This window comes from Euleptes europaea, chromosome 12 (genome assembly GCF_029931775.1).
Source record: "Euleptes europaea isolate rEulEur1 chromosome 12, rEulEur1.hap1, whole genome shotgun sequence".
NCBI lineage: Eukaryota > Metazoa > Chordata > Lepidosauria > Squamata > Sphaerodactylidae > Euleptes > Euleptes europaea.
In genome coordinates this window covers 21,163,223-21,179,766 of record NC_079323.1, presented here as the reverse complement: position 1 = coordinate 21,179,766, position 16,544 = coordinate 21,163,223, and the positions used below count along the sequence as shown (strand labels likewise).

General features: G+C 39.4%; 1 protein-coding gene across 1 annotated transcript in view; it reads right to left on the bottom strand.

Moving 5' to 3' along the window:
- Positions 1 to 4,042: 4,042 nt before the first annotated feature.
- The window catches only part of FGF9 (fibroblast growth factor 9), a 37,931-nt gene continuing 25,429 nt past the window's right edge, over positions 4,043 to 16,544 (bottom strand). The window contains exon 3 of the mRNA XM_056858620.1: positions 4,043 to 4,673. Coding sequence (XP_056714598.1) covers positions 4,428 to 4,673 — 246 coding nt within the window. The 3' untranslated portion in view covers positions 4,043 to 4,427. The remainder of the gene's footprint in view (positions 4,674 to 16,544) is intronic.

Genomic DNA, 16,544 nt, shown 5'->3' with positions numbered 1-16,544 from the left:
TTAGCCTGAGCTCATCAGCTCTTGGAAGCTAAGCAGGGTTGACCATGGTTAGTACTTGGATGGGAGACCACCAAGGAATACCAGGGTCGCTATGCAGAGGAAGGCAATGGCGAACCATGCATGGAGCACTGTTGTTATGGGTGGCTTGTGATTTGGAGGCAAGTTCTTCTTCTAAGAAAATACTGTGATGGAATTGACTGAAGAAAATCATACCCATTTTCAAAATTCTATTACAACATATTTATACAAAGTACAGATTTCCATATATATTTTCACATAATTACAGATTATCAAGTATATGACTCCAATTTGTATGGATTTTAAAAAGGTGCCAGGTTGACTGCCAGAAGATAGGAAAACTTCTGTTTGTCCAAAGCAAAGAAATAGCAGCAATAAAAGCTTCCAGACCCACCATAGTGCGCTTTTCTTGTAACCAAACCATCCAAATGCAGTAAGTTGCCTTATTTGTGTTTTCGGGGGGGGGGGGGTTGGTAAAAATTGCTTCACCTTACATACCAGGAAATTCTAGGCATGATGCAAGCCTGGAATTCCACTAAGCATGCAACTTTCTTCCAAAAGACCATGTCTCCTTCCTCTTGAGCAAGACTTGGGAAATGGTAGGATGTAACCCAGTGAATGATCTGTGTAAGTTACTTCATCCCGGTATAAAACAAAAAAGGGTTTTGTTTTATAGATGTGACCAAACTTTGTTAGATAGCAATAGGAATGTCTCCATAGCTTGCTACCTACCATGTGTTGGACCATCCATGCATAAGAGGATGTCTATGATAATTCTGCTGTCTGCAACAATTCCATTATCTACAAAAATTCAGTAGGTATATACACACCACTATGGGTTGTTTGAATAAATTGGTTATAGTTTATTGTATCAACTGCCATAAATTCATAACATTTTTCTTACTTATTTTTAGTCCTTTCTTTTAAAAATACAAAAAATAAATTAAATAAAAAACACATTAATATTAATGATCTGTCTATGATCAAAAATACCAGCAAATTCCACATTAAGGCTAAAAAGTATGGTCTTATTATTCTGGTCAGTTCACGGCAAGGTTGACCTTAGTTATGAACGTCCTTAACATTTTTGTGGACTTAGTGCAAATGCAGATACTTATTGCTACTTGAATCCACCTTTATATGATTTATATATAAATTCATGGTTTTACTGCTGGAGATCAAAACGCATTTAAGTCCTTTAACATCATTTCTTCATTTAGAACACAGAGAATAACCATCTTCTGGTCCAAATTATCAAAAACACAGTTGTACAGTGGTTCACAATTTAAGCAGTCCTTGGAAGAGCATGGAATTATCCCAGTGGTTTAATGATTAGAGACCTGCAACGGACCTGGACAACTTGTGACCAATAGTCACCATGGATTATGGCCTGCCAGATTCCCAACAACCTCCTATTTTTGCGGTCACAGGCAAGCAGCAAAAAAGGTTTATCAAGTTTTGTGTGGGCCACCATACATGCTCGGAGGCCTTTGTTGGGGTGGGGTGTCACAAGTTGTACAGTTTTGTCTGTGGTTCTGTTAAAATGCTGCCTGCCTTCCTGTCCATTTTAATAGTGGTGTAAAGGTTAAAAATAAACAACAACTAGACATTTAGGCAAGCTCTAATAAAACCAGATAAACCTCTAATAGCAAAGCTCTGATCAACAATTAACCTGTTAAATTCAGTCAATTTATTTATTATTTTTAGGGCAGGAACGTTCTGGAAATGAGATATGCCCACACAATAAATCTTGTCCAGGTCAAATATCCATCACGTTATCATAAATTGGCAATGTCTGGCATATATGGTGAACTGGGAAGTTTTTTTGATTTTAACACTAGTTCTGATCTCTCTCAGGATGAGTTCACATATTATGATGCTCAGTCATTTCAGCTGTTACAAATGGGTGGACAATTCTCTCAGTATAACAAAGCTATTTTTATCTTATCACATTTAGAAAGTACCCAGAGGTGGATAATATGAATTAGTTAGCACTAAGGACAGAACTATACATTACATTTGACACGAGGTTGCCACCAAAAACAGTGGCCATGTGAGTTCTCTTCCTCTCTCAAAATGTTCAAGCTCCCTCACATCATCACGTTACTCCACCCCACAACTCTGGCTACTATTTGTGGGAGCAGCTCTATGCGGAACACAATATAGAGTTCCCTCCGAAAACTGAGAATGTGAATACACCCTACAAAATGTACCATTTTACCAAGTTTCTTTCCAATGGACAATTGTGCAACCAAAGGAGTACTGAATTCATTTTGAACGTCACTACATTTCCTATTCATCAGGGTCCAATCTTACTCAAGATGGGCTCATGCTTCAATATTTTAATCTCTTGTTTGTACAAGTATGTTTTTTTTCCAGGACTGATGACAATATCAGAACTGCTTTTTTTTCTCTGTGAGACCACAATCGTCAGTTCACTTGCTCTATAGCAAATGGCTTATGAGTGCCACATAATGGACACCAGAACCATCTTTCAGTTATTTTAACCACTGACTACAGCCCAAAGAATGACACATTGCTAAACATGGAGTTAAGCACAACGTTCTAAATTAGAATCCAAGTAACAACCAAAGCGATGTTGAGCAGACTGCATTACTCCACAATCTCATGCATTTCCTCTGTACAATTCCATATATTTTATTTTATACAGCACACCAAGTGCATCAAACTGCCGTCATTGTCAGTATTTCTGCCTGCTCCATTGTTCTAAGGGGTTTATGAAAGTCTCTTTTCTAAGGGCATGTTCCTGAATTGTAACCACTGCTGAAAGGTATGTGTCTGCATCTACTATGTTATGTAATCCTAATGACACAGATAATGCAGTAAAGTCTGCACTGTATACTTTGAAAGTTAACTTCAGGAAATAAAACGAGTATAGTACTTTCCCCCTCATTGAAATTCTCAATAGAGATTTATTAGTTTCATTTTGCAAGAGTCTTACTTTAAGAAGGGAGCTAATATGTATTATGACAGTTCACATTGAAAGCAATTCTTTCCATAAAAAGATGGTACAATAATAATCCCTATGGAACTTGTATAATTTCAGAGTAGATAGTCAAGTGCACAATTAAACAAGTTTACAAGAGTGAACCTTGCCTCTTGTCCTAGTTGTGAGAACCTTAATTAGTACAAAATGTCAATATTAGGATGTTCCTGGCATTCTGCTTAAATAAAAAGAGCGTATTTATCATGTAGCTTTGGTATAATCTGCAGTAGGTTTTAACAAGTAGAATATATACCAACCCCTGTTTTCTTTTTTTCTTCCACAACTGTGAAGCTTACAAGATGGAAATAAGTCACTTATCAAAGAGGAAATATTACAGACACAGAATTAAAGTTTTGAAGACCCAGTTTTATCTTTAATCCTCGGGGGAGGGAAGGAAGAGGGGGGAACTTTAAGCTATGAAACAAGCAGTCAGAAGAGTGAGCACTCATTGTTGTGATTGGTGTGCATACTTTTACAATAATATGGGCACAAAAGAGATTGTCGCCTTTAGTACATTAGGATCACTAGATTTTTCTGTCTCCATGCACCGTTATGCTTGACTTGCATGAGATTATTTTTTTCCTTATCACAGGTTCATCACGGCCTTCGCCGCTGAAATGTATTACAGAGCCTAAAGCTTCCAAACTGCCTATCTGGCCTGTACACATATTTCATTAAAAATAAACTCTATATAATAAATAAATATATAAAATAAATAAAATGTTGCCTTTGGAATTTCTATAAATAAATTTAACTTTTCTTTATTTTTTATTTTATTTTTTTAATATCTTTTCTTATTTTACTAAGAGGTCCTTGCCTTAAACTCAGCGAGGGGTGACTCCCACTTGAGTGGTCAAACGGAACCCCCCCAAAAGCCCCTCTTTTCTTGTTATCGTCGTTATAAGTAAGACTGTACCCTCCTCCATGCCTATTTCTTTTTATAAAAACAGCATACACTTGAGCAGGCCACCAACCAAAATTCCCGATGAGACGAAGTATGGCAGCTATGCTGATATAGGATGAAGTACAACGGATCAAAAAATTTAAAAGCGTCTCTATTTCCCAGCATGCATCAGGCCTTCCCCCCCTTCCTTCTTGCTTCAGCTCTCTTTCACCCTCTCGCTCACTCTCACACATTCTCACTCTTTTCCTTCCTTCTCTCACAATAAAATCAAGCAAGTGGGCACAGGCTCTCCTCCAGGAAGACAAACCCTTTTAAGTGCAGAGCAAAATCAGCATTTTCCATCCAAGCCTCCATCATACATTATGCATGCGACAAAGTTTGGCAACAGTGGAGCTGATGTGATGACACAGCTAATCAATTAAGAATCCACCGCATGAAACCTTTATAGTGGTTACTTTTTTTTTTTTTTTAAGGGCTCAAGTGAAGGAAACGTCTTTGTCAACTTTGGCTTAAAATATCCTTATATAGTTCAGGGACTTTCTCGGGGTCCACTGGTCTAGGTAAAAAATGTGTGAACTTTTGATGCCGTTTAGTCCTAGTCCCTTCTCGTGGAGTCCCGTCTTTATTTAATGCAACATAATATCGTCTTCCAGTGTCCACATGTTTATATAGGTTCGATGAATATGTGTTATACCAGTTCTCTTCAAATTGTTCTCTGAACACACACTCCTGGGATAACTTTTCCTGTGAAAAGAAAAAGAAAAAAAGTAATAAGAAACTAGTCCTTTAAAAAAAAAACTCCCAAGTACCAACAAGTAAAACTAGGGTTTCCATTCAGTTGCAGTCGTTATTTGATTATCAAAAGCAGTTGTTTCTGGCTAACTCATTAGTTCTAACTCAAATTAGATTGGTTCATATATATATTGGTATACGTACACACACACACACACACACACACACACCCATATATATTATAGATATTATAGATTGGTTCATATACATGGGGAAGGGCCATGGCTCAGTGGTAGAGCATCCGCTTGGCATGCAGAAGGTCCCAGGTTCAATCCCTAGCATCTCCAATTAAAGGGACTAGGCAAGTAGGTGACGCAAAAGACCCCTGCCTGAAACCCTGGAGAGCTGCTGCCGGTCTGAGTAGACAATACTGACTTTGATGGACCAAGGGTCTGATTCAATATAAGGCAGCTTTATGTGTTCATTTGCTGAATAGGCTTGCCAGCCCCCTGCTAGGAACAGGGAATCCCCTGCCACCATTAGTGAAGCTAATGGAAGAAAATTAATATGAAAAATGGCCATTGGGCGACAGCGTGACATCACTTCCGGGAAAATCCTAAAGTGACATTAGTCCTCTTTAGGAATCACCAGAAACTTCATGGTTTTAGTATAGCATTTCCAGCAATTCCTGGAGATATGTGACTTTACTTAAGGGTTTTTCCCAGAAGTAACATCGTGCTGTTGTTGGTGCCCCTCCCCATGTCCCCTCACCTCACCCAGTTTCCTGCTAGTTTCCAGGCTGTGCCTGACAACCTTAATGCCAAACCATGCTGGCGCACACTCTATCCCCCTTATCTCTTAGAATCATAGAATCATAGAATCTTCCTCTAACGTGTACCAATTCAATCAGTTACTTCCTCTTGAAAGGAACCATAGCTTCCAAACTGGTAAACTATGGTTTAAAGCTGCCAGCAATGTGAACTAGGTTCAAGCCATAGTTTCCAGTTTGGATGTAATTGCAAACTTTGGTTTCCACTAACCAGGAACAAACTAATTGAACTAGAGCATGCAAGGGGAGGAGAAAACATGCAAACAAAGTATTACTTTCCATAGTATCCAGTGTTGCCTCATATGTGAACAGACAAAATAACGAACAAATAAATAGACCTATACACACTAGAGCAGTAGTTCTCAACCTTTTTTGCTCCATTCTCCCCTTTCACCATTGTTCCGAATATAATTCCCCCTTCCCAAGATAGTCATAAACTTTACTGAATGTTGCAGATTAAATTAAAAACAAACTACAATTTTACAGATTGTACATAATCTACAGGACATCACCGGGTCATTCCTGACCCATGGGGTGATGACACATCCCGACATTTCCTAGGCAGACTTTGTTTACGGGCTGGTTTGCCAGTGCCTTCCCTAGTCATCTTCCCTTTACCCCCAGCAAGCTGGGTACTCATTTTACCGACCTCGGAAGGATGGATGGCTGAGTCAACCTTGAGCTGGCTACTACCTAAAACCGACTTCTGTTGGGATCGAACTCAGGTCATGAGCAGAGCTTTGACTGCAGTACTGCAGTTTACCATTCTGCGTCACGGGGCTCTTACTGCAGTCTAACCCCATTTAAATTGATGAGCTTAGATTAGAGCAACACCTGCACAGGATTGCACTGTTAGCCATCCACTCTCTTCTAACATGACATCTGAAACCAAAGCCTACAGCATAAAAGATTAAAGTAGTACGGCAAGGAAAAATGCTTTATTCATGGCCTCTGTCATATCACCTTCAGCCCAAAATCTCATGCAGAATCAATTTCAATGGATCTGTGCGCTGAGAAGGAAACAATTTTACTGAATTCAAAAACCCCCCTCCAAAAAAAGGAAGGGCTGAATATGTTCTAATAACCTTCTTTAGCTTATCTCAAAAGAATACAGGCAGCTTTGTAATCAGTGCTTTCTTTATAGTTGTTGAATAGTCTTTAAATGCAGCTCTTGTTGTCTTAACATTTTCTGAGCAATTTTTAAAAAATTACTTTGTGTTCTTTCAATCGCAAAAACAGATGCTGAATAGTGTATGCAGAGCTCTAGCTTGGAAGTGGGGGGTCAAGAAACTCATTTAAATTAACTTTTTCCGCTTTTCAGGCAAATCAGATCACACAATATGCACCACAGAACTGCTGGGTGCTAAAGAGAGAGATTTGCTTTAAAAATGTCATGCCATTTTTTCCTGAAGCAGTTAATTATTCAGTTCATCAGCATTTCATAAAATACCAATAAAGGGTCATTTGAAACCCTGGCTTAACTTTTTCCTCTAAAAAGAATAAATTATGACAATACTGCAGCACGTCACCAGACTACAACAAAAAAGTTATAGGATTTTTTTTGCAAAATGAAAGAACAGGCTTTGTATAAATACTGCGATGTAATTTATTACAGCAGACTATAAGAAAGGATGACAAAGATGTGCCAAAGATGCCAATATGACATACACTGTATTAGTTATTAGATGCAACTCCATAACATTTCATATAAATAAAGTTTATCAAAGTTCCATTAGTCTGGTTCTACATTTATTGGAGGAGAGGTTGCAATACACCAAATCTGTGACACGCTACTAGGTGTTACCCACAGGCCTACCACCTATTGCCATTGCAGATTCCTCACTGCTGCCTGGGTTGTTTTGTTAGACCAATTGCAACAGTTGCTAGGGCTAAAACTGGGCACCAGTGGTGGGGTTGCCAACCTCCAGGTGGTGGTCGGAGATCTCCTGCTACTACAACTGATCTCCAGGCAACATAGATCAGTTCCCCTGGAGAAAATGGCCAGTTTGGTTATTGGACTCTATGGCATTGAAGTCCCTCCCTTCTCCAAACCCTGCCTTCCTCAGGCTCTACCCCCAAAATCTCCAGGTATTTCCCAACCCAGAGCTGGCAACCCTAACCACTGGACTACTGTAAATTCCCCTCCACACTAGAACAGTATTGCCAAAAGGAGGAGACTACATGGTCTTCAGTCTAAGATTGGGCTGCAGATTGTGAAGGGCTGGCAGGACCGGAGAACATCAGCACTGTGCAATGCAACAGCATGGTGAAAGCAAGTTACTTCCTGGCTGCTGGGAAAGCAAGTTGGCTCAGGGGAACCCAGATGCAACTCGCTAACAAAAAATTACATCTAGTTTGGCCCTCAGAAACAAAACCAAAATTATTTCCCCTCAAGTTTGGCATGCTGTGAAATCTTGTGGTTGTGTAATCCCTCCTTGTCCCTACGCAAGTTAGCAAGTTTCCAATGCCTTGAAACTTCTAGCACTTTTATCAGGTCGTGCAAGTGTTTTCTCAACACCATCATATCACACAAATACTGAAGTAAAAAAGTCGCTTTATAGTCATCTACACATATAGGTGCCATCAAGTTGCAGCTGATTTATGAAAACCCCAGCAATGGGCTTTCAGGGCACGTTAGAAGCAAAGGTGCTTTGCCAGTGCCTTCTTAAGCAGAGTATTCCTTGGTGGTCCTCTATCCAAGTACTGACCCTACTTAGCTTCCAAGATCTGATGAGATTGGGCTATACTATGCTGCCTTCCCTCCCTTACATTCACCTGTCCGTGTAAAAAAGGCAGTATGTGTCAGCCCTAATTTTATTTTAGAAATCTGCTAAATCAGTGTCCTGACTTACATTTTACCATGAAACCCCCTTTCCATTTCTAAATGTGTCTACTACTGGAACAAAACAGTAATTATATAATATCAAAATTTAAACTTGCCCCATTAAGATATTACCATGTGTCGGTGAAATGAAGGATTGTCAGACATCACAAGGATTTTTTCAGTAAATAAGTTTGTAAACGACATCCTGTGGGGCAAATAATTTTAAATGTATGGACATAAATATAATTAATCTAAATGGGCAAAAATTTGCAATTTACTTCATTTCTGAGGCTCCGTATAATTTTATTGGAAGTGCATTTCATATTAGGTTATTTAGTTCCAAGCTACATGAAAAAAGTAAATGAATTTTTCACATATAAACAATAGGTACCCCCCTCTTCTTTTGAAGGCTTGTCCATTAGAAGTACTTTCACAAATTATTTTGATTCTGAAAGGAGGGGGAACCTTAATACCATAATTATTAAGGTTATTTCTGCACCAGCTTGTCTTTCCTGGAATACAGCTTCAGATATATTGAAAACAGCTGGTGCAATCTACACCTAGTTCCCTGATTAGGACTCTGCTTCTAAATTTTGTTAGGAAAGATTTTCATGAAAGACATATTAAAACCAATGAAATGCCCTTGCAATATCACATTGTCCCCTGCAGCTCACCTTTTAAAACACTTAACTGTAAGAGATCTACTTGGAAGAGGGCACCCCAGCTTGCCAGGTTAAGCAGCAGTCTGGAATACCTCCCTACAAGTAAAGAAGGTAATAGCTGGAGGTCTCCTGCTATTACAACTAATCTCCAGCCAACAGAAATCAGTTCACCTGGAGAAAATGGCCACTTTGCCAATTGTACTCTATGTCATTGAAGTTCCTCCCCTCCCCAAACCCCACCCTCCTCAGGCTCTGCCCCAAAAACCTCCTGCTGGTGGTGAAGAGGGACCTGGCAACCCTAGCATGGAGACATGCGCCTTCAAGCAAAAAACTTGAACAGACAGGGCTATCCAAACCCTGTTCACAAACCCTGTTCACATTTGTAAATTTGAGTGAAGTCAATACATGGTGAGACAACGGACTCACACCTTCTTGCCTCAGCCCCATCACTTCCTCTCCTCTATGCATTGGTGCAATATATGGATATTCATTGCAGTAAGCAAACTCCTAATACAGGCATTCTACCCTTCTTCCTGGGAACTCAGTAAGGTACAGATGGGGAAGATATGATTTTACAGTTATTCTTATCATACATTCCCCTACTTGCTGGAAAACATGAATTTAAATGTGCTTCTTATTCTAAATTGTTTGATCACCTGCCTTTTTAAAGACAGATGGTTCTCCTACCGCTTTCTGTGGCTATACTCCACATGGAAGTGTGACCCATTTAAACAGTAAGGTTTCAAAGTTCCTCTCCAGCAGTCCCACTAAGGAGGCAATCCACCATCCAACTAAAAAAATAATAATTTATTTGTATTATAATCCATATTTAGGGGGGGAAACCCTGAAAGCCCGACTTATCCAGTATCAAGAAATAACCTACAACCTGTCAAAGATCAGCTTTTATATGTAACCCAATATTTTCCAGGTCAGCTTTCATTTCTTTCTGTTTCTCTTCACATTTTCCCTTAATTTGTTATTTTTCCCCCTGAAAGGTCAAAACAATTATTTTAAATTGTTATTTGAGAGTTCGTTGCTTCGCATTGCATAAAATTTACTTTAACATCCATCTCTCTAGAAATGCAAGAAATATCTTCCATACAGCTTTGTCTCAAAAATAGGCTGAACACAGCTGTTTCACCTTTCAATTACGCTATAGCTAAGCCTACTGACTCCAGTCTTTTGTTGCCTACATCTCCTGCACTGGAATTCATTAGTAATTGGTCAGGAGTTTATCCGCATAGTTAATTTCAACTCTGATGACACTTTATGTCAATTACTTAATAACTCATTACATATTTATTAAAATTTCAATCAACGTGACGAGTGAAGAGGTCAGAGAACAGGCAGCCATCTTGCCAGACTTCATGTGAAACTTTCCCGTGTACAAAAATATCTAGCACTCGAGCTTTGAATGACAAACATATTTGTGGAGTTACTCTACTATTTTTGAAAGCCTGTAAAAAGGGGAGGGGTAACAGAGTATGTGTTTTTTTTCCACGCTGCTATACCTTTTTTAAAAATAGCTAAAATGATTTATTTTTTCAAATAAAAATTCTACTTGAAATTCAAAGTAACCACTGAGGCAAAATATGGTTGCTAATTATAATTCAAATGACCAAAACCGTAAACGCATCACACAAACCAGCTATAATGAACATATGACAAAAAGCACCTCTTCTATATGACTGTTATTTGCTTTTGTATCCATGGTTTCCATTTCCCCTGTACAATTTAAAGAATGCTGCCATTTATTTATTTTTATTTCATGGCGAGATGAGATTGGACTAGGTTGCCAGAGAGACACCAGAGGGGAGACTATGGAGTGCTGCCAATAGCAATGGCATGCCATCACTTATGAGACACCCTGGGAGTGACATCATGCTTCTCCAGGAATCGCTGTAAAAATCTATGATAAAATTATAACGTTCCCAGCTATTCCTAGAAACAACTGATGTCACTTCCAGGTTTTCCCTGGAAGTGACATCATGCCATTGGCACAATGGCAATGTACAAAGTCCTCAGGTATTAAACTATAATTTATACAGTGTTTTTTTAAAAGGTACAATTCTGCTATGTGCTATGGACCACAACCCCTCATTGGCTTGAGTGGGACCTATACATGAATACAGTAACTGAGGTCAGGCCAGGATAAATACTACATGACATCGTTTTGTTTTTAAATATTTAGCATCTTCAGGTTCTTCAATCACCCTGCCTTCCCCTTCACACACAGACACATTGTGAGATAGGTGGGGCTGAGAGAGTTCTGAGAGAGTGGCAACTAGTCCAAGGTCATTCAGCAGGCTTCATGTGGAGGAGTGGGGACTCAAACCCGGTTCTCCAGATTAGAGTCCACTGCTCATGTGGAGGAGTGGGGGGGAACCCCGGTTCACCAGATTAGAGTTCGCCACTCATGTGTAGGAGTGGGGAATCAAACTTGGTTCTCCAGATTAGAGTCCGCTGCTCTTAACCAGTACACCACACTGGCGTACACCACTACTCCTTATAGAGTACAACGATGGTGGCATAGTCTGGTTTTTGTGGATATGTGAGAATCCACACTGGCTCTCAATGAGGAATGAGCAAGTAAAACTTTTCATAGCAGGGATATCAGTATCATCACCCACTAAGATATTCATATCCAAGACATTGGACAGGGTCCAGTAACAAAAAATGGCACTCCCAATTAAAAAGCTATGTGAGACACAGCCACCTCTTCTCCATTCCTCCCTTCTCATTAGCACAGAATCAAACCTCAAAGTATACAAAGGATACCTGTGGATATTAGCCAGACAACATAAGCCCTGCAATGACTCCTCCAGGGCAATGCCTAAAAACCTCTTGAGATGTTTAGCATGGGAACTTTAAAGGAACAGTTCTAGTGAATCTGTAAGTCTATCAAGTTATAAGATGTTTGTAATGGAACCACAGCCGGAACAGCTAAAGACCACGTCAGCACTTCTGAATTATGCCGCTAGGTGCTGCGATCTTGGGTTTCATTAAACAAGTGAAGTCTGTTGAATTCTTGGAGTGAAACCTACCATAGGCAACTTAAGCCTGGCCACTCTGTCTTTTTGTCAAATGATCAATGAACACAAAGAGAAGCACAATGCAGAGCACAACAGCACAGTTTCTAACAGTAAAATAATTTTGCCACATAGGCAGTGCTTATTTCCAGCATTAGTGAAGGAGATTCCAGGCCTCTACCCAATTTACATTCTCATTCTAGGCGCTTCTTTGATTTTCCAGGTGCACAACAGATGGAGCATCACCAGGGAGAATGTATCTGCAGCTGCATTCACAACAAACGTGTAAATCAAAATTTGCATTTCCCATCTGTGGTTTCAGGATAATGCCGATTGGCTAAAAATGTACATTAAGTTTAAAAGAAGCAAGCAGAAGCAGACTAGAGTCTGAGCTGTGGGTGGGAAGTGTCTGGTTTAAATTTCACCTCTGCCATGAGCTCACCTGGAGACAGTAGTCAGGTTGCTCTCTCAATCTCAGTTCTCCACCTACAATACAGGTATTATAACAGAGACCTAACATACAGCACTGTATGGATAATAATAACACAATGTATGTGAAATGCAATGAAAACCTGACAGTTTTTTATTAGTAATATGCATTAATGTATAAATGACTCCCTTCCATTGTGTGTGTGTGTGTGTGTGTGTGTGTGTGTGTGTGTGTGTGTGTGTGTGTAAAGTGCCGTCAAGTCGACTCATGGCGACCCTATGAATGAAAGTCCTCCAAAATGTTCTATCTTTGACAGCCTTGCTCAGATCTTGCAAATTGAAGGCTGTGGCTTCCTTTATGGAGTCAATCCATCTCTTGTTGGGATTCCTCTTTTCCTGCTGCCCTCAACATTTCCTAGCATGGCTGTCTTTTCCAGTGACTCTTGTCATCTCATGACGTGACCAAAATACGATATAAATCCAATTTATAGCCTGCCTTAAATTTGTACATGTCACAAAATACTGAAAGGGGTTCAAAAGCACTTTTATTCATGTGAAAGTGCTCTGTATATCCCACACTATTCTTATTGCTGCCACAATTATTTGTTTGTTTATTTATTGGGCTGTTGAGGCATGTACTTGGGAGATCCTGTGTGCTCCTGAGCGTCCCAGACATCTTAGTGAGAGAACAAAAGGAACTAGATATTCATAGTACCTGGCCTTCACCAACAAGATAGACAGGTAGGCCTCAACACTCAATGGAGGGACAAGGTGAAGTTCGAGTATAATGTGATAAAAATCAGTTGCATGCTCTATAACTAATACATAAACATTTTAACTCAGTTTAACTCTGGCTAAGGAATCTGGGGGAGGAATTGGGATTCTCATGGTCTGAAGCTGGAACCCAGTCAGTGAACTACCCAACATTCTTAACAATCAGGTCCTAGAATCCTCTTCAGGTACATAAGGAATAGGAGTGTACAACTCTAATACATGTGACTGGCAAGCCAAACAAAGCTTGTAGATCAGTAGTTCTTAACATTTTTTGAGGCACGGACCACTTTGAGTCTCTGATGAAAGGTTTGGACCCCCCTCCCCAGAAAAATGCACATAAACCCATGCACACACAACAAACAATTTATTTTGATTAATGGCCACTTCCCAAAAAATACTGAAATAAATCCAAATTGTGCAAATAAAACAACAATTAAACTTTAACTCTGCTCAAAACTAAATTTGAAGGCTACTGCTGTTTGGCTTGAATAACAAATATCTTAATAATCTGAAATAAAGAATATATTTTCCACAATGACAGTTTTCAAAAACAGGAAGGAAATTGAAGAAATAATTAAAACAAATTTTTTTTGCTCCTAGTTCAAAAATCTTCTGAAGCCCATCCATGGACTCCGTGGATAGGGATGCCAACTTGGTGTTAGGAAATTCATGGAGATGTGGAAGTAGAGCCTTAGGAAGGTGAGTTTGGGGAGAGGATGGACCTCACCTCACCAGGTATAATGCCAGAGTCCAACCTCCAAAGCTGCCATTTTCTCCACAGCAACTGATTTCTGTAGTCTGAAGATAGTTGTAATTCAAGGAGCTCTCTAGGTGTCACCTTGAGGCAGGCAACCCTATCAAAGGACCACAGGTTAAGAACTCCTGGCGTAGATGGGTAGGGAGTATATATACCAGGATCATAGTAATCTATCTCTGGTAAACAGACCATAACCTCCTTCTGCTGTACTCCAGCCTGCCTCTCTACATCCTGATAGCATAGATCTCCATATCTGGTTCTTTGTGGAGTTGCCATACTTGACCCCAAACTAGCCTTGACAAGCCCAAGTAGAGGATTTATGGTCCTCTGTAAACTATCATGTGCACTGGTGGGATTAACAACAACTAGTTTTTCTGCGTACTACTCCCTACATTTCTTTTTGAATCACAGATACTGTAAAGGAAATATTTACAAAGCATTTCATATTTTACTTGTTGTATGTACCTGGTAGGGGCTCAATGGATACCACTACTGAAAGAAACACAGCTGAATCAGAGTGCAGGCAACATTTTTACTGTTTGTGCAGTTCTTCTCATTTCCTTCTTTCTTTTTTTCCTGGAGGCTATAGTTATTGCCTAGCAAAAATTAGACTAAAATTCTAGCAACCATCTTACATTGTAGCTCTTAAGTTTCGCAACACTCCACCAGTGCAATGGTTGGTTCAACCCAATATCCTCAGTACTTATTTGCTGGCACATGCATCAAGACTCACAAGGATGGGAAAATATATTTTGATTCCAGTCCACAACAGTGTTTGTGCTACTGTTGGCAGCTGTTGAAATATGGGTACTAATTTTGCCAGTGTCAACAAGGCCCTAAAGGATCATGAATATTAGATATTATGTTTCATTGAAACTAATGGAATTAGATCACAGCCACTTTTCATCACTCTGCAGTCTAGCTAAGAGGCCTATCTTCTGCTGGCAGTTTTTGAAAGCCAACTCAGCCAGCCTAAGGGGACAATCCACCAGGAATTTCTCCTACGCAAGCCTGCCAGCGGAAACAGGAATGGTGCAAAAGCACAGCTTATGCCCCAGATGTATAACTGGCAAGGACTTCATTAGCTCCTTATTCATTAAATATTCAGCAAAAAAAAAAATAGCTTCTGCAGTTCAGCATGGCATTAAAATTCTCATAAGCACCAATTACAAAATTAACACAGAAAGGACAAATGCCAGCGCATATTCAACATTCGTTCCTAACCCATTTCATCAGAACAAGAAATCAGTTTCAAGTCTTCCTCTATAGCATTAAATACTTGCCTTTCAGTACAAAAAAAAAATCACAAGAAGGGGTTATTTTAATTCAAGGACTACCCTGTTTACAATACACAAATGGTTTCTTATAGTGCTACCCTAAGCAGAGTTACAAACTTCTAAGCACAATGACCTCAATGTACTGGGAAGGATGTAACTGCTCAGGATGGCATTGTTAAACTAAGAAAATTGAAGACAGTCATTTATTTTCAGTCTTCCTACTTCGGTTCTTTGTGTGGTAGTTACTCACATTTCACCTGAACGATGTGCTGTAACAATTCACCCCACATTTAACTGTTTTAATTATTATTTCATCCATCAATCATCCATTTACAATTTCACATTCTGAGACTCACAAACTCACTCTTCATTGGGTTTTGTCCTCTGCATTCATCTTTTTTTTTTAACTCCAGTGATCCAATATGTTCCAACCTTGTATCTGAATTATCCATGTTCTCCCACATACTTCTTGGTCACACCTTCTAACTTCTTTATCGTAGAATAAACTTCTTTATCGCAGAATAAATCATCAGAACCCTACCACCACAAACAGAATCCACATCACACAGTCGGGACCTCAAATATAATACTTTTCAATCGACTCATTCACCTAAAGGCTGACCACTGGCTCAGAGCTGTCCTTTTTGAGTGGCAAAAGACTTCCAAAGTCTTAGGCAGAAGTCTTTCCCACCTCTGTTGTCCCATGCTATTGCGTTTTTCTTCTATTTTTGATAGTGAAGATACCAGGGACTGAACCTGGAGTCTTCAATACTGGAATCATACAGAGCCATGTCTACCCCATCTAAGGGTTCCAGAGTTCTTAACACTTCACCTGTTGTCAAAGATTACATCAGCCATGCAAAACATGCTTTTTATATGGGAATTCTTGTAAGTGAAGAGTTCTCCTTAATATCTCCACAGTTTTATATCTTCCTCCCTTTATTGATAGCCATTTTTCTCTAAACATCTCAGAAACCAACTGACTACTAACCTGCTTGTAGTATTTCTATGTTTGAAACCATTTATCAATTTGCCATATAAGTAAAAAAAAAACCCTAAGTTCTTTCATATACTCTTCCATAGTCTTTATCCACTTAGAACTCTCTCCAGTTTACTAACCTTTAATGACCTGAAACTACAAACTACATGTAAAACTCTTACACTCCCATCCTTCAAATTCCTCCTTCATAAAAGGTAAAGGTCCCCTGTGCAAGCACCGGGTCATTCCTGACCCATGGGGTGACATCACATCCTGACGTTTCCTAGGCAGACTTTGTTTATTGGGTGGTTTGCCAGTGCATT